This window comes from Suricata suricatta, chromosome 2 (assembly GCF_006229205.1).
Source record: "Suricata suricatta isolate VVHF042 chromosome 2, meerkat_22Aug2017_6uvM2_HiC, whole genome shotgun sequence".
In the NCBI taxonomy this organism is placed as follows: domain Eukaryota; kingdom Metazoa; phylum Chordata; class Mammalia; order Carnivora; family Herpestidae; genus Suricata; species Suricata suricatta.
In genome coordinates, this window is record NC_043701.1 from 147571987 (window position 1) to 147595479 (window position 23493).

Genomic DNA, 23493 nt, shown 5'->3' on the forward strand with positions numbered 1-23493 from the left:
CTTGTCAGTTTTCCGTGATGACACTACTACTTTCTGTTCTCAGCTGGGAGGCAGTTTGGTATGAGAGCTAAAAGTACAGCTTTTCGGCCTCAAAATATTTGCATTTGAATCCTAGCATTCCCACTCACCTGCTTTGTGATCTCTGGTAAGCTACTTTATCACTCTGTGCCTCAGTTTGCTCATCTGTGAAACGGGCATGATGATAAGAGTATCTGCTTTGTGAGCTATTTGTGAGAAACAAATGAGGTCTACATAGACGTGCTGGGTGAGGCACCATGCTCAGAATCAGCTTTCAGGAAGTGGGCTTTTATGATGTTTTCCAGGAAATCATTCTACATGCAAGAGAGAAGACATGGTAAGAGCTGAGTTTAATGCCAAAGAAGTAGAGGAACAGAAATAGGGACAGGAAGAGGACCAGGGAGAGGGAAAGGGAGAAGGAGGAGGAGAAGAAGAAAGAGATGAAGGATGGGGCGCCTGGGTGGTCAGTCGGTTAAGTGACTGACTTTGGCTCAGGACATGATCTCACAGTTCGTGGGTTCAAGCCCTGCATCAGGCTCTGTGCCAACAGCTCAGAGCATAAAGCCTGCTTCAGATTCTGTGTCTCACTCTCTCTCTCTGCCCCTACTTGAGCTCTGTCTCTCTCTTGCTCTTTCAAAAAAATAAACACTAAAAACATTTTTTTAAAAAGAGAGATGAAGGAGAAGCGATCTTACCTACAAGTTATCAAGGTTCATAAACAGTGTGACATGACTCAGTACAGAGACAGACACAAAAAGTGGCACAGAATAAGAATCCCAGTAACAGTTCAAACATTCATTAAATGGGTGTAAAATAGAAGAACCATTGCGAAGCATGGGAGAAAGGAAAGACTGTTAAACAAATGATATTAAGACAATGGTTGTTTTATACAGAAAAAAGTAAAATTAGATCCTTTGTTTAGGCCACACACAAAATAAATTCCAAACAAATTAAAATTCCAGTTGTGAAAAATGCAACCACTTTAAAGTTAAAAAAAAAAAAAGAGCCAAATTCTTAGACAAGACAGAAAAACCAAACACTCCGAAAGTCAAAGAATGGTAAATGTGATTGTATCACATTTAGAGACTTCTGCAGAGCAAAGGATGCCACAAAGATAAAAGATAAGCAGTATACTGAGACAGCATATTTGCAGCACATGACAGAGCCCAATAATCAATAAAAAAATACATAAAAGACCGATAACCAAAGAAAAGTAACAAGAAATTTACAGAAAACCTGGCTGTCTGATAAATATATATTTCATATTTTCACTAGTAATCAGGAACATGGAGCCTAAAACCTTGGAGATAATATTTTACAACTCTGATAGGCAAAAAAAAAAAAAAAAGAGAGAGAGAGAGAGAGAGAGAGAGAGAGAGAAGTCTGACCATACTGAATATTACTAAATCTGCAGAGGGACAGACATGTCCAGACCTCACTAATGGGGAGCAATCTGGCAATATACAATGAGAGGAGAATGGCACTCCTCAGGACAGTGACACCTCTTCCGGATTGTCTCCCAGAAGAACGGGGGTTCTAGAAGACGGAAAGGCCCAGAGCAACATCCCTGCCAGGCAAACAGTTACAAACAACCTAAACCTGCCGGTAGTAGAATGTATAACTGAATTTTGATACAGTGTTTCATCAGAGTGGAGTAGCAGTTGAAACAAATGTATGCAATCAGAATGGGAAGCGAAGGCAGCATGTTGAGTGTGAACACCTAGAAAGCAACACAGGAAGGAAGCACAGAGGTGCTGTTTTTTCCGGAGAGAGGAAAACAGAACAGAGGAGGGGGCCTAAAAGGTTTGTGAAATTTTGTTTCTTTGATGGAAGTGTTAATTACTCTATCTCCTTTCAAATACAGGAACTGAGTTTTTAAATGTGTTAATTAAGGGGCGCCTGGGTGGCTTAGTTGGTTAAGCAGCTGGCTGACTGACCAGCTCAGGTCATGATCTCGTGGTTTGTGAGCTCAAGCCCTGTATCAGGCTCTGGGCTGACAGCTCAGAGCCTGGAGCCTGCTTCAGATTCTGTGTCACCCTCTCTTTATGCCCTCCCTTGCTCATGCTCTGTCTCTGTATCTCTCAAAATTAATAAATGTTAAACAAATTTTTTAAATAAAAAATAAATGTGTTAATTCAAGGTGTTGGGTCCATATGTTCATTACATGGATCTCCGTTTTAAAAATAATTGTAATATTCGAAAATTAGTTTTCCCCAAACTCTCCAGCTACTCTGTGTGTGGGAAATAGTGGATCATGCAAGCCTTGACCTCCCTAGAGTCAATAGGCAGAGATGCCTACCATGTCCCCAGAAGTCCCCACACACAGCTCTCCCATACACCCTGGTCATCTGCCTTTGGTTACTAGGTGTCTCTCTGTAATCCTCCAGACCTGTTCCACCAGCTTGTTCAGGAAACTATTTCTTAACAATGTTCAACAGGCTATCATGCTATTTTTTGGTGCATAGAAATTTATTTATTTGGCATTAAGAATATATATGATCATTATGAAAAATTTCAATCCAGAGAAACTAAAACACACCTCATTATCCTATTTCCTAGAAAGTGTAAAAGGAAACGATTACTAATTTGCTGTATTTACTTCCAGTCAATTTTTGGAGAGGCGAGCAAACATATTGCAAAATATAACCCAACTATAACTCCATAACTGCCACTTTGTCACTTCTCTGTCCATGTCAGTCCGAGAAAGTTATGTCTTTCATGTAAACATATTGGATGTCAATGGAAACAGTCAAGTATTTTTGATTTAGCAAGATTCCAACTGAAAATTGCTTGTTTCTGATTTCCAATGGGGTCAGCAGTGCTGAAGAACATCCCATTAAATATTTGGGGGAGCTTTTCATTTATCCTATTATTTCATCAGGATATGTTCCTGAAGGTAGAATTTCCAGATAAAAGGTTGTAACCAGCTTACACTTTGCTACATATTATCAAATTGCCTTCTGAGAAAATTGGTTCAATTAGTGTCCAAATACCCAACAGCAGGTGCCACTCCATGACAGACACATGCTTTAAATGTGGTAACAGACTGAGTTCTCTCAATAGCCCTATGAGGTTGGTGCGATCATTATCTCCAATTTACAGATGAGAAAACTGAGCAGAGAGGATGAGCAACCCTTCTGCACTCCTGGGGCAGATAAATAGCGGAAGAGGATTAACATTCAGGGGGTATAGGGCTAGATACACACTCCAAAATGTTCCTTTCTCTACAAATAGTATATGAAAACACTAACCGGTTGTGATGCCTTGGCCAGTGAATTAAAACCTCATCCTTAAAGTGCAAATAATGGTGGGACCTATTTCATAAAGCTGCCGTAGGGATGGAATGAGCTAATGTGAAGTGTTTAAGGGAGCATGCAGCATGTGCGTGCACTCCAAATGTGAAATGTTACTGTTTGTTTTATTATTTGTGACCTTGAGCATTTTCAAGGTTTATTATTTGTTTGGAATTCTTCATAAGCTGCCTGTTTGTGTACTGTGCGCATTTTTCTTTCATTGGATTTCTTAAATTTAACTTCCTCTCCCACCCCCCACCCACCCCAGGACACACTGGTTTGTATATCTAGATAAGGTCAAAAGCAGAAACAGGTCAGAACATCTGCCACCTTCTGCCACTTTATGGAGCGCATTTTGCATTTTCTGCCTTGCCCACATTTAGTTCTTGATTGTTGGTTCTGGCCACCCCTCACGGCCATTGACACTTGTTACACGTGTCCATTTCCATGTGTGAACTGATAGACGCCAAGGCTCTCTGCCTGACAGGCTAGCTCCCAGAAAGCCAAAGTCTTTGCTCTCTCCCTGGCTGGGTGCAGGCTTCAGACAGAGTCCTGCCCATGGGAATAATACTGCCCACGTCCAGGATATAGGCTATTGCTTCTCCAGAAAGATTACATCTAAAGATAGACTGCTTGCCTTTGAGTTTTGACCCAGTGCAAGTTCTGAGAAACAGCATCTTGGTGTAGAGGAGGGACATTGAGGGGGAAAGGGGAAGAGGGGTGATGGTCATGGAGAAGGGCACTTGTGGGGAAAAGCACTGGGTGTTATATGGAAACCAACTTGACAATAAAGTATAATAAAAAAAAAACCCATAAAGGTACAGGCTTCAAAAAAAATAGAAAGAAAATAAAAGAAAGAACAGCCGATGTCAGAGGGGATTGTGCAAAGTCATGTAGGTCTTTCAACTCTGTCTCTGCCTACACACATCATTCTAAACATCATTCTATGCCTCCATCTCTATCTCTCTTGCATTTTTTCTCCCTGTCTGCTTCTCTGGTCTTCCATTCCTCCTTCTATATCTGGTCCTACTTTTCCATTAATCCTGCTTTCTCCCATCTTCCTTCTTTTGATGCACAGAATTAAAGATGATTTTAAACACCAGGACACCTCTGGGTGACTAAGAGCCTACTCCACTCCATAATAAAACAGATTCACCACTAACTACAGAAGCATCTACATACCTACATTTTCTCATTTTATATTCTTTTGGTTTGACTTAATTAAATCGAGCTTCATTTTCATACAATTCTAGAAGATGTGCATTATTATCCCCCATTTTATGGGTTCAGAAACTGAGAGAGAGTCTAAGAAACTTGCTGCAGTTTGTCAGCAACGGAGCCATGATTTAAAGCCAGACTGGTCTAGGTCCCAAGCCCAAAGCTCCTCCGCCACATGATCCTTTCCTGTTCTCCTCTGGCCCCCAAGCATTTATAAGTTACAGCTGGAATGAAACAGACAAAATCATCCTCACTGCCTCATATCTCAAACTGAGAAAAGCTGTCTGTTTACAGGGACTCATCTGTGCTCTTGGGACTGACCCCAATGGATTGATGCTCCCCCAGTTTCCCACTCGCTGAGGCACCCCTGCATGGAAGAGTGCCGTCCACCCCGTTTCTGCGTTCCTCACTCACCGAGGAGAAGGAGGAGGGCTCTCAGCACGCTGGCCGCGGAGCCCATGCTGGCTCTCTGCTCCTGGCCCCTCTCCGGGGAACCACTGTGGCTGTGTGACCCGAAGCTGCGAGGGCCAGGAGCCAAGTTCCACGTGACAGACAAGGAGGAAGCTGCTGCCACGGTGGCGGTGGCGGGGAGGCTCCTAAGTTCCTCTCTGCTCTGTCGAAGGGCAGGGCTGAGGGAAGTGCCTGTTGTCCTTGCCCTGTCAGTCGGTGGAAGGGAGCAAGGTGAGGGCTCACTGAGGAATGCTGGGATACTAGTTATCACCCAACACTGTCTGCTTTGATCCACACCCTACCACACACACACACACACACACACACACACACACACAGCACGGGAACAGAAGTGCACCTGGGTGCAATTTCTTGCCAAAGACTCAGACCAAGAAGTCTCAGAGGGGGATGTGGGCAAAGTTGGTCAACGTGGACATCCAGATCCTGCAACAACCCTAATGGCTTTGGGCCAGGGACAGGAAGCCCTCCCCGCCCCCACACCAGCCCACAGTGCCCTCCAATCCCTGTTTTTGTGCCATAGACCCCTCTGAGTCTGGAGACACCTATGACTCTCTTCTCTGAATCACATTTTTGATGTCTAAACTAAAGTAGCTAGGATTGTAAAGGAAACCAGCTACATGAACAGTTATCCCAATATTTAGAAAGCAGGCTTATGATATAGAAATGTGTGTGTTTCTTTATCTGCATGGCCAATAGCAAGATCTAGCGCAGGTGCAGTAACTGCCACCATCCTGACCCCGTGACAAAGGTAAACAATATTTAGAGATACCTGCATCGGCTAAAATGTGGATGAAAATATCTGCATTTCAGGCACCCATGCAGTAATATCACTGTGGTGTCTTGGCTACCCTCACATTGGAAAGAACCATTAAGTTTCCATCAGAGCCTAGAGACTTGAGATATGATGTTTTTCCTGTCCACGTTCACACCTTATGCTGGAAGACCCTTGGTTGTCAACGCAGGCTCAACCAACAGATTTGGGGCCACATGTTGCCATACTTCTTGACACCTGCTTGACCGTTGAGCCTCCAGTTCAAACGTGCAAGAAATCTCACTCTTCAAAATGCAAAGCCACTTAATGACAGTCGCTGAGCCCCTCAATGACAGCAGTTAACCTCTTTGTCATTCTCAAGCTCCCTCTGCCAAATCCCTAAAACAGCTAACTCACTGAGCGCTTTTGTCCTTCGGAGTCTCACGTAAATGATAGACTTGAGCAGAGCGGATTGTTCACCAGAAAATGCAGTTCATCTCGTTTTGGTGCCTTAAGGTTCCATCCCTCTACCCAGGCACACTTTATTTCATACCAAACACTTCGGGGCAGTCTTGACTTAACCCAGGAAACATACTCTCTTTGGCTTCTCCTGAAATGTTTGAACTTTTTTTATTATTATTTTTTAAGTAGGCTTAATGCCCAGCATGGAGCCCAACGTGGGGCTTGAACTCATGACTCTGAGATCAAGACCTGAGTTGACATCAAGGGACCCACGTTTAACTGACTGAGCCACCCAGGCAGCCCATGAAATGTGTAAACTTTTAAACTTTTTATCCCTCTTGATGGAGATGTTGGTAGAAGAAACCTTTCACTTGCTAAACAGACTGTAAGAACATGCCAGTGCAGACACGATAAGTCATAGTCAGGGCTGGGGGCTTGCAGGAAATGCATCAGGGGGGCTGCAAGCAGGCCCAGGGCTTCCCAGTGCACAAAGAGGTCCTGTGTTTTATGAAATCATATTTGTAAATGTTAGTACTAATTTTAAAATGCTTTTTGCATGGGAGTAGGTCAAACTAGACATCGGTATGTAACTTCACCTCTAAAATACTTCTTAAGAATGATTCCAGGACTCAGCCTTTCATATATAAACCCAAGACAGGAAGTTGCGGTGGTAACTTCTGCTTTTTGCCCTGCCACAAACTCCTGAGACCAGAAAAGTCAGCATCTGCTACTTACTTGCATGGAGAAGAGGGAAATACAGACGCTCGACTGTCTCATAAGCTAGACTCTGTAAAGATGACCTGACACCTAACCAGTGCCCCTGGGTGTGATGGGGGGGTGTCTCAGTGTGGTGTGATACCCCCCATCCCACCAGAGTGGGTACCCCACCCCATGGTCTTATAACAAATGCCTCATTCTTAACCTGAGTCTGCTCCTGTCACAGCAGTTGGGATGACCCCTACTGGACCAAGAGCCTATGAAAGCAGGGGCCAGAGCACCTAGTTTGGTGACTGACATAGCACTAGGTCCCAATGATGTTTGCCGAATAAAGGATAAGTTTACTTGCCTAGCTCACACCCAGGCTGAGCCAGCCCAGCCTGTGAGTGGGAAGGTTCTGGACCTTGCCTGTGATGGGGGAGAAGGGGTGATCTGCTCTGTCAATCTGAAGAGAAGGAGCCCTCAGCTCCGATATTCCTCGGGGTGCCACCCTTCCTCCAGCGTGGCCCCCATCAGAATTCGGGAGCTCCTATCCCTCCCCCCCGACCCCAGCACCAGCCACAGAGCACACAATTCACAGCCCAGCTGCCTGGAATACAAGACGGGAAAACCATCAGATCCACCATTGTTACAGGAGAGCTTTAGGAATTAAAGACGCGGAAGACTTGAAACTCATTGGTCTATTGAACTTAAATAGAATTCTTTACCCAACATTTAGAAAAGAGTTATTCTTCTCAAATTTGCAAGCATGCCTGTAATATTTATCAAAAAAAAAATAACACCCCCCCAAAACACACACTTACACACAAAAATAACTACATCCGGGCCATGAAGTAACTTTCAAAAAATTCAAAGAACGGCTGATCACATTTTTTACACAGTGCAATCGAATCACATGACAGTAACAAAAAATACATGCAGTGTCCATATGTTTGGAACCTTAAAAACACATTTCTAAGTAACTCAGAAGTCAAATAAAAAATTACAGTGAAAGTTAAAAATAGCTACAACCTAACAATAATGAAAATGTTTCATACCTGATTTTGTAGCTTCCAAGTAAAGTAATAATTAGAAGAAAAGGATGTAAATACTTAAGAAAAGAGAGCTGAGAAAGAGCTGAGTTAAGCAAGTAAGTGGAGAAGTTTAGAAAGAATAAGCCTAAGAAAAGGCAGAAGAAAGGCAATAATAAATATGAAAGCAGAAATGAACCAGAAAGTAAAGATTCAGTAAGGAGGATAAACGAGTCCTAAAGTTTGCCTTTAAAAAGCTAATAATACAAGGGGCATCTGGGTGACTCAGTCAGTTTAAGTATCTGACTTTGGCTCAGGTCATGATCTCATGGCTCGTGAATTCGAGCCCCGCATCAGGCTCTGAGCTGTTAGCTCACCCTAGACCCTGATTTGAATTCTGTGTCTCCCTCCCTCTCTCTCTCTCTCTCTCTCTCTCTCTCTGCCACTTCCCCACTCACACTCTGTCTGTCTCTCAAAAATAAATAAACATTACAAAATTTTTAAAAAGCTAATAGTATGAAGCTTTTTAAGGTTAATACTATTTAAGCTTGGTACTGTTCTATGAGAATATTTCTCATAGAATAGAAAAGAAGAAAATAGAATAAACAGAAATTTTAAATATTTTTAAAAAACAAATATTATACCACTACTAATAATACATTTGCATATACACAAATATATATGGAAGATAATAAATTTTATATGAAAAATAATAAATATAAATTTATATATTACTTATGTATCATCTCATTTATATATTATATTTGAATAATAAATATAATTATAGAAATAGTTATATCTTATATAATATATAAATTTATTTTTATATAATACAATCACTTGATCAATATATTATATAATATATATATTGTAAATCTAAGCAAAGTTACTCTAGACTTTCATGGAGAAAACTTAAGTTAACCACATTAAAGAAGACCTAAAGAAACAAAAAGAGTGTCATTAGGTATAGGAAAACTAAAAAAATCTTAAAAATATCAATTCTTCTCAAAGTGATCTCTAGTATCAGTGCAGTCCTATGCTCAGGCTCATTACTAATCAGAAAAATGAAAATTAAGACCACAGTGTGATACCATGATACACTTTTGAGATTGGTAAGAATAAAAATCTGAATAATACATTTAGAACAACATAGATAAACCTGGAGGACATTATGCTAAGTGAAATAAGCGAGATATAAAAAGAAAAATACTGCATGATTTCACTTATATGTAGAATCTGAAATAGCAGGGCACCTGGGTGGCTGTCAGTTAAGCATCCAAATTTTGATTTTGACTCAAGTCATAACCTCATGGTGGTGAGATCAAGCGCAAGTTGGACTTTATGTTGGACATGGAGCCTGCTTAAGGTTCTCTTCTGCCTTCCCTCTCTCTTCCCCTGCTTATGCACACTGGCAATCTCTTGAAAGAAAGAAAGAAAGAAAGAAAGAGAGAGAGAGAAAGAGAGAGAGAGAAGGAAGGAAGGAAAGGAAGGAAGGAAGGAAAGGAAGGAAGGAAGGAAGGAAGGAAGGAAGGAAGGAAGGAAGGAAGAAAGAAAGAAAGAAAGAAAGAAAGAAAGAAAGAAAGAAAGAAAGAAAGAAAGAAAGAAAGAAAGAAAGAAAAAGAAAGGGAGGAAGGGAGAAAGAAAGAAAAAGAAAGGAAGGAAGGAAGGAAAGAGGGCACCTGGGTGGCTCAGTCAGTTAAGTGTTCGACTTTGGCCCAGGTCGTGAACTCGCAGTTCATAAATTTGAGCCCCAAGTCAGTCTCTGTGCTGACAGCTCAGAGCCTGGACTCTGCTTCGGATTCTGTGGCTCCCTCCCTCCCTCCCTCTCTCTCTCTCTCTCTCTCTCTTTCTGTTCCTCCCCTACTTGCACTCTGTCTGTCTTTCTCTCTCTCTCAAAAATAAATAAAGATTAAAAATGTTTTAAAAAGGAAAGGAAGAAGAAAAAGGAAAAGAAGGAAAGGAAAGGAAAAGAAAGGAAAGGAAAGGAAAGGAAAGGAAAGAATCTAAAATAGCCAAACTCATGGAAGCAGAGAGTAGATTGATGGTAGCCCAGGGCTTGGGGAGATGATGGTCAAGGGGTATAAAATTTCAGATATGCAAGATGAATAAATTCTGAAGATCAGCAGTATGAATGTAGTTAGCCATACTGAATTACATGCTTAAAATTTGCTAAGAGGGTAACTCTTAAGAGTTCTCATCACAAGAAAAGAACATGGTAACTATGTGAGGCGATGTGTGTTAGCTTGATTTGTGGCAATGATTTCACAATGTATATCAAAACATTAATGTATAAAATTTTTATTTGTCACTTATACCTTAAGTAAAGACAGGGGAAACAGTCTTGGGTAATGCTAAAGTTAAAGTGAGGTTGTGGAAAAAATAGGATATAACATCTTTGTACACAATTTCCTATTCTCTGGGAAAGTTGAAGATTTGTTTATCATAGGATTCAACAATTCTGCTCCTGGAGCTGTGACCAGGGATGCTCTGAGATTTGTACATTCAGAGATCTACAGAACAAAACATTTATGGAACATGGTTTGTAACAGCAAAAAAGGCCTTGAAGGAAACATGAAACACATCAACTAAAGAATGGGCAAATGTGTACTATTAAATAGCTATAAAAATGAATAAACTACAGCAACACAGACAGATAAACCTTAGAAATATAATGTTGTGTGAAAAATAAAATTGCAAAAAGTGACAATTGGAATGATGCCATTTTCACGAAGCACAGAAACAAGCAAGACTAAACAGTAAAGAGTTTAGGGAATACATATATTTTCTTCATTAAATAATATTTTTAAAATCATTAGAATGATAAACACAAAATTCAGAAGAGTGGGTAGACAAGTAAAGAACACACAGTAGGATACAGAGGTCATGTTCTAGCTCTTTAACTATGAGTGGGTGCATGGGTATCTGTGTTACTATTGTGATTCACGAGTAAAAGATTATATGTTGAGTTTTTCCCCAATAAGTCCTGGTTTATGTGCATTATCTTGGTCCAGCAATAATAGCATTTCTTTTCATTCCCAAAGGCTTGACAAAGGCCGAAAAGTGCAGATCATAAATTATATGATCTCTTTATTCATAGCTCCTTATTAAAGATTCCATAATTTAAGTGTAATTAAAACAAATACTAATGCTAGCAGAATTGTTTTGATAGCAGTTTAAATTATCTCAATCATTCTGGTCAATAAGTGTCAATAGCTTTAAAACTTTACAGAAGCTTTGACACATTAATCTCACTTTCAAAACCATATTGAAGGAGATAATTGAGCAAATGTAGAGGGATGTATAGATAAGGATGCTCACCACACAATTTTTGAAAATTAAAAATAAAACAACAAATAAAGACAAGAACCACCCTAAACTGGTCCATGTATATAACAAAATAGCACAGAATAGCGTGTAGTGGTGAACATATGCCTTTACCTTCATCAACTGGCTTGAGTTTCTAAGCAAGTTTGCATATATATCTATTTCCAAAGAACAGCAAAGATTATAGGCAAACATGGCCAGTGGCACAGACCACTTGTCCAAAACCTTGTGCAAATAAAGAACAGCAGGACTTTGGGCGTGGTTAGCAGAAGTAATAAGGTAAAGTAAGATATGTGTGCATTGGGAGGTTGGCTACAGGGAGTCATATACCTAAATGTGATCCCACCTTACCATAAATACATATACATGTGTGTTGTTGTTTTAATATTTCCTGATTATAAAAATTATATTTATGCCTTTACATATATAAGGCTTAATTTCTTTCCTTATTTTTGCATAGCTGTACATTGCTTCGTTGCTGACCCAAGAATAATATTGTAATTCTAAATTTCCTCAAATATGGCCAGGTCATGATAAAAAGTATAAAGTCCATTAAGGTACTAATGCAAATTTCATTATTAAAGTAATAGATCTTGAAATAATAAAACTACCAAAACTAAAAGCAACTTTCATTCTGAATTTCTCTCCAGTGCCCCATGGGAGCTAGGGAGCTGGACATTCACCGAAGCGACTTTGGGGAATAAAGCCATGTTCAACAACACATGGTCAAAAAAAAAAAAAAAAAAAAAACCAAAAACCAAAAACAAACAAACAAAACCTCTAGGAATGGCCTGATAAGACCCTGGCTCAAAGGGAGCTCAGGGAACAGAGCATCTTTCTCAGGCTGGGCATCCAACCTCATTTATACTTGACAGTGTGAGAATTAGGACACTATGGTGTATGCAGTATTTCCCTCACTATTGAGAATAAAACTTAATTCTCAGCCCATTGTCTTACAAAACCGTAGAAGTTTTAATTTATCAAACTGAAAATCAGCAAAAATACAGACTACCCAGTTGCCCTGTTTCTTGACTTCAACCTTTAGTAAAGGATTGGCTAGCATCTGGGCACCTTAGGTGACAATGCATGAAGCTTCTTGAAGAACACTAGCAAACATCTCACTCTGCCTCATTTTCTCGGAAGGAGTTGAGTTTTCTCCTAGCTTCTTGGCCTGGAACGTGAGTCTTGAGTCATCTACAAAGCCCCAATTTGCAGAGGGGATTCTGTCCTGGAATCACAAGAGTTTAAATAAACACCATTTTCTTTGTATTAACAAATGTCACCATATAAATAAAGATTCCAAAAATGGGGCCTATGTGAAAAATTTCTTTTTACCAACACACATCCAAAGATCTAACTCCTTGGGGAATATTCCCACCAGGATATTACTAACTAAAGCACTAAGATGTGGGATGGAGGAGACAAAATTTTTGGAGAAACCATTTGGCGTTGAGTAAGGCTTTTTAAAAAGAAATTAGAGTCAGCTATAAATGCCATGATTAAGAACACAGACTTGAGGTCAGATGACCTTGACCCTAAATTTAACCTCTCTGCATCTTAGCTTCTTCGTTTGTAAAAAAAGAAACAAAAATGTTATGAGGATGGTTATGGGCATAAGTGTTGTTATGAGGAGTAAATGAATTAATATATCTGAGCCTCCTAAAAAATGATTGCTACCTTGTAAGTGTAAGTATAAGCGCTTGATGTTATTGCTATTTTTGTAACATTGACTTACAAAGAGTAAACTCAAGTGTGAGTGACCTATAAAATAAATTTTATAAATCTGTACAATGGGTGACTTAAACAACTAGAAACGTATCACATTCCCTCATAGACTAGCATAGGGTCCCTCACAGACCAGACAGGGCTTCTCGCAGAAAAGTGAGAAGACTGGGGAATCCCAAGGGTCTAAAGTGAAAATTGTGAAGAAACCTCATGGAGACAGAAGACAGCTGGGTCTCAGAGTGTGCATGTAGGAAACGGTGGTCTGGAGTTGAAAGGCTTGGGCAACGCAGGCCCAGTTTAGGCTGGTGGGGAGCTTTTTACTTGAGCTACCCTCCCCTAAATTGCCCAGATGAAAAAAAAAGGGGAGCAGGCCCAGCTGGAGTCATGAGTTGTCATCAGGGCAGCATTGAAGGGAAGGGCACCAGTGACAGCAGTGGATGTTGACTGGCTTACACATTTTAACACTACTTCTACCCCTTCCTCCCCTCGGTACACAAAGGACTTCACCACGGAGGCCACCTGATTCTTTGAACTGAGAGGAAGGCCAAGTTACTTGAGCAGTCCCATGAAGGCTGCTAAGCCTGGAGGCTCAGGAGTGGGGGAACCATGCAAATGAGTGCTTGAACCCAGGTTGCAAAGCCAGGCAGCCTCCACTTAACCTGCCCCGACTCTCAGGGAGGTTCACATGAAGCTGGGATTGTGTTGCAGCTCTGGTTCGTGTCACCAGTCGGGCTAGCCAGTCCTCCTGAGGTCGTGAGTTCCAGGGAAAAATAATGAGATATCTGCAGAGCACAAGCACTAAGTATGAAAAGCAGAAAAGCTAACTATGCGATGACAGAAGATTAGAGTTAATGGAACAGGAAAAAACAAAATAATTTAACATCAGCATAAAAAACATACCCAAAGAGAAAAGAGAGGATATTGGAAACATTAAGCAGAAACAAGCAGTTATGAAAAAGAAGAAAAATGAAATCACTGGGTCTGAAAGTATGTAATTAAGGAACACTAGAAAGGAGATGAATAGAAGGAAAATACAGCAGGAAAATCAATCAATAAGCTTTGAAAAATCAGGTTTAGGAACTCTCTGAAAAGGTCAGATATAGGAAAAAGAATAATAAGATAGATGCTAAGAAGCCTGAAGGACAGAAGTGAGAGTGGCAACATTGGTGTAACTGGAGTATTAAAAGAAGAGAAAAAACTGAGGGGAAATTTGGAGAAATGACACATTAAATTTCTCAAATACAGAGAGTAAAGATTTCAGACTGAGATGGCCCAAAGAATGTTAAGAAGGATGTCTTAAGGGAGAAAAAAGATTTAAGTATGTTTTACTGAAATTAAATAATATCACAGAAAAAGAAAAAATTCTAAGAGCTTCAAGAGAGGAAAGGTACATCACTGACAAAGGAAACCAGATCAGGTTACATCCAGTATCTCAAGAGAAACAATGAATGCAGTGATAAAATGGGCACTCAAAAGAGAGGACTTTAAATCAATAATTTTATATCCAGCTAAACTATCATTTAAATGCTAAGATAAAGTAAAGATAGTCTCAGTAGTGTAAAACTTCAATCTTTTTCAAAAGACTTGCAAGAAATACTCCAGCGAAAAGAAGTAGTTAGGAAGCCAATAAAAGACACTGAAAGTTGGGGTTAAAGTCTATTACTTTCAAAGTCTATTACTCAAATGTGCAATTATCAAAAGATGGAAAGAAATATAAATATATATAAACATATTTTAAGTATATATATTTTTTAAATTTGTCTTTTCTCCATTCTTCATTTTACATCTCTTTTTATTTTTAAAATAATTCAGGATATACACATACATATGCAGACACATACATGTTTTCATAATTAAAATTCCTGATGATACGCATGGGGTGGGGTTGGATGCATAAAGATAAAGATGAGGAGAATATCAGACGGAAGTAAGCACACTCTAAAATAATGACCTATTCCAAGGAGGACAAGCGTTGGCAAGCTCAAGACATTGGGAGAAAATCATAGGGATCACCATGAGAGGTTTAGGGATAAACGTCAAAATAACAAAAATATACTGTGTGAATTTCATTTTATTTTACTTTTTTAATGTTTGTTTCTGAGAGAGAGAGAGAGAGAGAGAGAGAGAGAGAGAGAGAGAGAGAGAGAGAGACAGAGCACAAGTGGGGGAGGGACAGAGAGCAAGAGGGAGACACAAAGTGCGAAGCAGGCTCCAGGCTCCCAGCTGTCAGCACAGAGCCCAAGGAGGTGCTCAAACCTACGAACCTTCAGACCATGACCTGAGCCAAAGTTGGACACCTCACCAACTGAGCCACGCAGGCACCCATGACTATGTGAATTTTAAATGAATAAAGGAATAAAGAAAAACTATTGTAATGGAACATGGGAGAGGAGAATAAAAAATAACAAAAAAAGTTAAGTGAAGGAAAATGGTGAAAACATAGAACAGAAATAAATTGTAGCCTAAAATAATTACAAAATCAGTAAAATAAATATATGTGTAAAAATGACACTGTGACTTGAAGTAAAAGAAAGGCTTCTTTGAAAAGACACAAAACAGATGGCACCTGGGTGGCTCCGTTGGTTAAGTGTCCAATTTCGGCTCAGGTCACGTTCTCAGAGTTCATGAGTTTGAGCCCTGCATCAGACTCTGCTCTGCTTGTGTGGAGTCTGCTTGGGATTCTCTCTCCCTCTCTCTCTGCTCCTGCTTACTTGCTCTCTCTCTCTCTCAACACAACATAGACTGATCTCACAAACATAATATAAGCAAAAGACAGATATATTTGAGTAAAGTACAAAAACAGGTCAAATTAATCTATGCTTTCATAATTCAGGATAGTGTTTTCCTTTGGTGGGTGGTAATGACTGAAAGGGAACGCAAGGAAACTTCTGGGGTGTCGATAATGAGCTGGGGACTTTACATGGATGTGTTCTTTTTGTCAAATTCTCTGAGCTCTATATTTTGATCTATATACATTTTCTGTATGTAAATTGAACTTTATAAAAATTTAAATATATAAATAGGGACATCTCACTAATTATAAGACAGACACACTAATATTGGATTTTTTGGAAAACTTCTGTGTGTCATTCACTTGTTAAACAAAGACATATTTTAAAAAGAAATTCATATAAGTTGAAAATAAGAAATAAAAAATAGCCAAATACAAAAAAACAAGGTCTCAATTTCAATATGGAATAAAACAGAGTTTAAGGTACTAACTAAATATGAGAAGGGAATGTGGATATTACATATCTTGGTAAAAAAATAAAGTAAAAAAGTATAATGATAATCCACATATAGGTGCCTAAAAATATAGTCTCAAAATATATAGAACATCAACAGAAAGAATCACAGGGAGAAATAAACAGTTATAGTTGGAGAATATCACATGTCTTTGGGAACTAAGATATCAAGTAGATAAAAATAAGTAAGAAGTAAGCAATTTGAGTAAATTATAAATAAGCTCATACTAATACACTTATATTCAAAAAAGACACAGTATACATTTTCTGACACATTATTTTGCTCACATCTTTTTGGCAAGATCTTAATTATATGACCAGAACTAACAGCAAAGAGGCTGAGAACTATTTTTTACATGCACATGTCCTGCATAAAATTGAGGAATTTATTACCAAGGTAAAGGGGAGAAAAAAAAGCCCCATAATACAAATTATTAACAAAACTGGTTCATTACACTTACTAATAAAATAGATCTATGAAACAAGGGAACAAGATCTATGAAAAGGGAAAAGAGAAATAACATAAAAATAAATAAAATATTATCACATAATTGGCAGTTTTTAAGAAACAGTTTATAAAGGGGCACCTGGACAGCTCAGTCAGTTAAGCAACTGACTTTTTTAAAAAAAAATTAATGTTTATTTATTTTTGAGAGAGAGACAGAATGTGAGTGGAGAGAGGGAGACACAGAATCCGAAGCGAGCTCCAGGCTCTGAGCGGTCCGCACAGAGCCCGACAGGGAGCTCGAACCCACAAGCTATGAGATCATGACCTGAGCTGAAGTTTGACTGACTTAACTGACTGAGCACCCAGGCGCCCCAATTGACTCTTGATCTCTGCTCAAGTCATGGTTTCATGGTTCATGAGATCGAGCCCTGCATGGGGCTGGGATTCTATCTCTCCCTCTCTCTCTGTCCCTACCCTGCTTGTTCTCTTTCTCTCAAAATAAATAAATAAACATTAAAAAAAAAACAATTTTATAAAGACCTACATGACCAAAGTTAAAAACCTCAAAAAATGCACAATAGGTAAAAATTTAAAAAGCCAAAATTAACATGAGAAGAAATATATAAAGATACCAACAGCCATCAAAAAAATTAAAAGAGAATCAGACATTCTTCCTTTTAAAAACCCATATTTATATGGCCTTATAAGTGAACTCCACCAAATTTTACAAGAATGAATAATTCTCACATACATTTCTACAGAAAAAAATGAGTAACATGTATCCTACTCATTTTAATAAAAGCTCTTATTACCTGGGTAAAATAATGCCAAAAAAATAATGGCAGTATAAAAAGAGCATTAATATATAAATATAGATATATACCTTTACATAAAATATTCACAAATAGCATTCAACTTATTACTTTAAAAAAAACTGATAAACTTGACCAAACATGGTTTTATTCAAAGAATTAAAGAATGATTTAAATCAGAAAAAGCTGTCAATGCAATGCTCTGTATTTGTGGATCAAAAGAGAAAAACTACATAATCATCTGAGTAGATCTTAAAAATGCATTTAATTAACTCCAGCACCTAGTTGTGGTTTTTAAAAACAAAGCAATGATGTTGAAAAGGAAAAAATGAAACTGTTATTCCTTTCCAATGAAATGATTACCTGAATAAAAACTCAACAGAATGTATAACCATAAAAATTAATAAAGGTGCTAAGGTAAGTATTTGAATACAAAGCAACTATATAAAACAATAGCTCTCATTTATAGCAACAAAAATAAATTTAAAAATATCTTCAAATATTAAGATACCATTCATGGTGGCAACATAAATGATAGATTATCTAGAAGTATACTCAAGGAAGAATGCACAAATCATTTATGGAGACATAGGTCCAGGACATTCAAGAAGACCAAATAAATGCAAAGAACACCGTGGTTATATGTGGAACAAGTTAACATTATAAACATGATTTGCTTGCAAATTAATGTATAGATTCAAGAAGATTACAAAAATTCCAGATAAATTTTTTGGAGCTTCACATACTGATTTCAAACATATCTGGGAAAATTCAAGCCCCAAAATAGCAAGAGGTTTTTGGTAGAAGGACAGCATGAGGGCAAAGCAGGAATGAGGGCTGTTGGTGGAGGGAAGCTTGGCCTGACAGATATTAATACTTACTAAGTGGTAATGATAGCAATGAAAAGATGATGATGATGATGGCAATGATAAATTTTTTGTATAGCCAAACATCCTTTTCATTATCCTTCATCCTTACTGCATCTCTTAGCTTCCATCTGGGATCAGTTTCCTTTGAAAGAACACCCTTTTGAAAGAACACCTTCCTTTTCAATGTGGGTCTGCTCTGTTTTTCCTGAAAAGGCTTTTATGTCCCTTTCCTTTTTACATGATATTTTTTGCTAGATATTGCTGGAATTTTAGATAAATAATAATTTTCTTTACCGTTTGAAAAATATTATTGTATTGACTTTCATTATTTTTGCTTAAAAGTCGACTATCAGCAGTGGAAGATCCAGGTTTTATGTTATCTGAAGCTTATATGACTGAGAGTGCTTATTTTTAAAAAAGAATATAAAATCATGAATACAAAATAGGTTCAAAGTGAATATTTATTTATAATAAGAGAAAAATCACAAAAAAAGTTAAAATTTATAAACTCTAAAAATACTGTAAGCATCAGAAATCTAGAGAAACAAAATGATATTATCCCCCATCTTTTTGCTGTAAATTCATGAATGTCTCTGCATATAACTATTTTTTAAGAGTAAAGTTTCCTCTAGCATGTTTGAAATTTATGTTACTGATTGTTTATAAAATTTTCTTTAATTTTTCTAATGTTTATTTATTTTTGAGAGTGAGAGAGATAGAGCATGAGCAGGGGAGGGGCAGAGAGAGAAGGAGACACAGAATCTGAAGCAAACTCCAGTTTCTGAGCCTGATGTGGGGCTCGAACTCACAAATTGTGAGATCATGACCTGAGCCAAAGTCGGATGCTCAACCAGGTACCCCTATAAAAGTTTCTTTAGCATCTTCCTTTATTATTAATGCAGTAAAAAAGTTGATGTGTGTTGTCAAAATTGGGAAAATCTATACCAGGTTCCTTTCATTTATGAACTATAAGATCTGGAAGAATTTCCTCTAGACATGTTTCTGGCTTCCATATGTTTCAAATCTTTTGTTGTCTGCTTGCTTGCTTGTTTTTCTCTACACTTCCAGCATGGCCACCATAAGCATGCTTATGCTAAGATGCAACCTTGGACCTTATGCCTTTGTGTCATAGCAAGTCATCATAATCAGCAGGAAAGAGTATCACTGAAAACTGTACATATATTATAATGGTATATATGAAAGTGACCATGAACCACATAATTATATTCTATGAAACCAAGCCAGATGAATTCCTAACTCACCTTCCCTTTGATCTGATCTCCAAAAACGCCAGAACGACTCTAACACACCATCCATTATGGTAACTAGTATATACAGGGGAATCAGAGTGGAAAAAAAAAAAAAGAGCAGTCAATCAATATCTTACCAGCAGGTTTAAAAAAAAAAAAAAACCTATGACCCCATGCTTCAGAAGGGACTCATGAAAGTGAGAAGCCTGGAGTTTCAGCTTCACTGGTGTGAAGGAATCCATCCCTGGCCATCTATTTTATTGCTGCTCTTTCCTTCTTTTTCTTGCTGCTTAGAAGGTTTTCCTTTGTTTTTTCCTTTTCACTAGTTTTACCCTATTGTATCTAAGTGTGGTTTTCTTTTGATTTATCCTGCTTAGAGTTCTTGGGACTTCTTAAATATGTGGCTTGATGTTTTTCATTAGTTTTAGAAAAGACCTTGTCATTATCTCTTCAAATATTCTTCCTGTTTCATTCTCTCTGTGCTCTCCTTCTGGTACTCTAATTACACATATTTTAGAATATCTCAGGGTTTGTTATAATAACTTCCACGCTTTTCATCCTTGTACTTTCCCGTGCTTCAGCATAGATATTTTCTTCAAAACTCTCTTCCGGTTCACCAATTCTCTCTTCAGATGTATGTAATCTGATGAGTTAATTTTGGTTATTGTAACTTTCAGTTCTACGATATTTATTTGGACCTTTTTTATAATTTCTAGTTCTCTGACAGAATTCACAATTCTATCTTTTATTTTGTGGAACAGAGTAAGTGAAGAATATACTTTCAGAGTCTATATTCTTATAGCTCCATTCCCTGAATTAACTAGGGGTCTGTTTGTACTATCTATTGCTTCTCTTGCTTTTTTCCTTTCCAGTGTATTTTATCTTTTCATATGCCCATTTTTTTACTGACACCTTGATATTATATATGAAAAATTAGAGAAATAAAATTTTAAGCCTAGTATCACATTATCTTCTTCCATATGGATTTATATTGCTTTTCAAAATCTTCAGGATTTACTAGCAAAAAAATGCAACATCTAAATACAGTGCGAGAGACTGAGATGAATGAAGCCTGGATTTAAGTCTTTGTGAGGGCCAGTTTATTTCTGGTTTGCCATTTCTCCCAGGGATTAGCCTTTAAAAATCCTGACTCAAAGTTCAGAGGCTTCCTACACTTCCTCTTCATTAATAGGTTCTGAATTCTATTTCCTCAAAGCTATTGAGAGCTTTTCTCACTTCTCAGCTTCTCAGCCATCTCTTCCGGGATGAAAAGATGCCTCTGGAAGAAAAACTTTTCAAATTCCAGGTTCATTTGGAGTTTCTTCTCCCATATATTGTTCTTAGTTTTCATCATTGTCTTTTTACTCTTTGATAAATTTCAACAGATGTTTAAGGATATCTATTTTGTCTAGCTTTTTCATTCATTCTCAGTGAGAGGAAAGATCACAATTACTTAGTCTGTATTCGCAGAAGTCCGACTCCTCCAAAGGCGAACTTGTTGCCACGCATGACAATACTTTTAAGTATAGAGGCACCCTCCTCAAAGCTCTTTACTCACAGAGACTCAAGACTTTGAGTGGATGGATTTCATGAAATCGCTAACCTGCTGCTGGAGACTCAAGTCTTATTATTTATATTAGCATTGACCGATTAAACTTAATCAGGTTAAGATTAAAAATAAAATCAGTTTAAGATAAATTTAGGATTTAATTTAAAATTTAATAGAAATTCAGGCCACCTTTCCTAAGCAAACTTCTGGTGACAAGGTCTTCTCTTATCTGCAGAACAATAAGCTAGGATCCTCAGTCAAACAGAACTTGAAATGAACATCTCACACCCTAAGCTCATCACCTAAAGTTTGGACCTCTTCGATGAGCAATGCTTCTGCTCCCAAGAGATCCCAGACTCTGAGCATCACATCTGCTGGAAGGAATCTAGTGTCAGTCTTTATTCATCCAATCCCAGACTTTCTTGCATTAGAGAAGATCAGCCAACATGTTCACTCTCTTTCCTTGACTCCCTCCCCACATATCTGCTGCAGCTCAGGATATATACATTTAATTAATTCAGCTTTACCTCCAACCTGTAAATAGTGGGAAAAGTGTCAGATTTATATGGTGGATAAATAACAAGCATTTTCCCAGGAGAACCCATCCTGGTGAAAAAGGGTAACTGTAATTTTCAGCTGTGAGTAATTGTACATAATATAATCCTAAATGATTTTTCTTCTGTAATTTCATTAGAGTTTAGAAATTTAATTAGATTTTGAATCACTCTGAAATAAAGTAGCAAAACACCGAGAGACTGAGAGCAGTGGTTATTTTGTCCTTTGAGGCCACATTCTTGGTCTCAAATTGGCATGTCTTCATTAGGAGGAAGTTTGCAGAACTTCTTGATATATTATTGTCTTTCAGAATGGACTCTGAATAGGTCTTTGGAGAGCATTATAAGAGTACACAATTATTATGCACACTCTTCTTGAGGTTTAAGATCATCTGCCTTGCATATACTTAATAAAAATATGTCTCTAAAGTTGTTTAAGAAACTGTGGAGATAGGAAAGATGTTCCTTGAATGCCCCAATGCTGTTCCTGGATTATTAGCAACTACCTGTACATTATGATGCAGTGAGGGGCTGTTTGCTTAACTTTAATGATTATGTAAGGTTTATGGTTATTTTTATTGCTACAACATATGAACTGTCATGGTGGCTGTAATTAGAGGCAAGCTAAAGCGTTACTGTTACAGTCCTCTGGGACTGGGGAGAAACTACTTCCTTCTTATCAACCTTGCCTCTGTGCAAGAGTTGGCCAAAAAAAAAAAAAAGGAATTGATTTGAATTGAATGAATACTTCTTACCTCAAAACAGGTTATGACACCGAAAAAAAATGAAAAGAACATGGAAACTTCAGGGCAACAGCTTGCACCTGATGAAGCTGCAAGAAAGCAATCTTCTGTTCCCTGAAATATCCACATTGTTGAATTCTCTGAAGGGCTGTTGTCCACATCTTTTCCCAAAGCCCATCCAAGTGGCATCATGATGGCGGAAATGCTTGAAGGGCTTCTGCATATCTCTGCCGCTCTGCTGCTGCCTCTATCCAAATATCTCCTTTGCACCCCAGGCCAGGGGCTGAGAAACTCAGCACAGGCTGAAATGCATAGATAAAACAACCCAGAGGCTCTGGGAGCTCATGTAGGAGTCCCCAGGCTGCCAAAAACTAAAGTCAGAAGCACCAAGGGATAAAATGAGTTAGACAATCCAACTACAGTCAGTCTGAAGAATGTGGGATGGTTTGCGTGGGTGGCTGAAAGCACAGTTATGAATTTAAGGGAGCTGAGAGTTCTGTGGTATAAATAGGAGAATCCAAAGGGCACTGGGATGGAGGTGAAAGGAGAAGGATTCTGGAGAAAGGAGAGGCATGGGGACAGCCCCAGGGGACACTGGGATTAGGGAATGGGAATCTAAGCCTGGTGGAGCAGAGCTGCAGAACTGAGATGGACTGGCAGCGGCAGACACAGGGAAACATGGCACCCGGCTCCACCTCCACCCACACAAACCATGCTCGTCCATTTCCTGCCTTCTCTTGAAGATCATGGCTTCTCTGGGCAACAGGAATGTGTCAGATCCATTTTTTGTTTCCACTACATACACAGCAATTCCTGGACTACAACAGAGATTCACTAAATGTTAAATGAATAAGTGAATGAATGAATGAATGAATGAATGAACAGGATCAGAATGTAGCAGAGAGAAACCAAAGCCTCTGATGTAAGTGGGATCTGATGGAGACTCGGTATTCATTCTTGGATGGTAAACGGGATAAAGGGTGGTCCTCCTTGAGGTCAGTCGGTAAGTCTTGACAAAAGCTTTCAGAATGGAT

At 38.5% G+C, this 23493-nt stretch overlaps 1 protein-coding gene across 6 annotated transcripts in view; it reads right to left on the reverse strand.

Annotated features, from left to right (window-relative positions):
- Positions 1-5015, reverse strand: part of TMEM273 (transmembrane protein 273) — a 34554-nt gene extending 29539 nt beyond the window's left edge. For all 6 annotated transcript variants that reach the window (XR_003905616.1, XR_003905615.1, XR_003905613.1 and 3 more), the window contains exon 1: positions 4944-5015. Coding sequence is in view for 2 of the 6 variants with exons in the window: in XM_029932113.1 (XP_029787973.1) it covers positions 4944-4989 (46 nt within the window). In the remaining 4 variants the exon portion in view is untranslated. The remainder of the gene's footprint in view (positions 1-4943) is intronic.
- Between the last annotated feature and the right edge of the window lie 18478 nt (positions 5016-23493).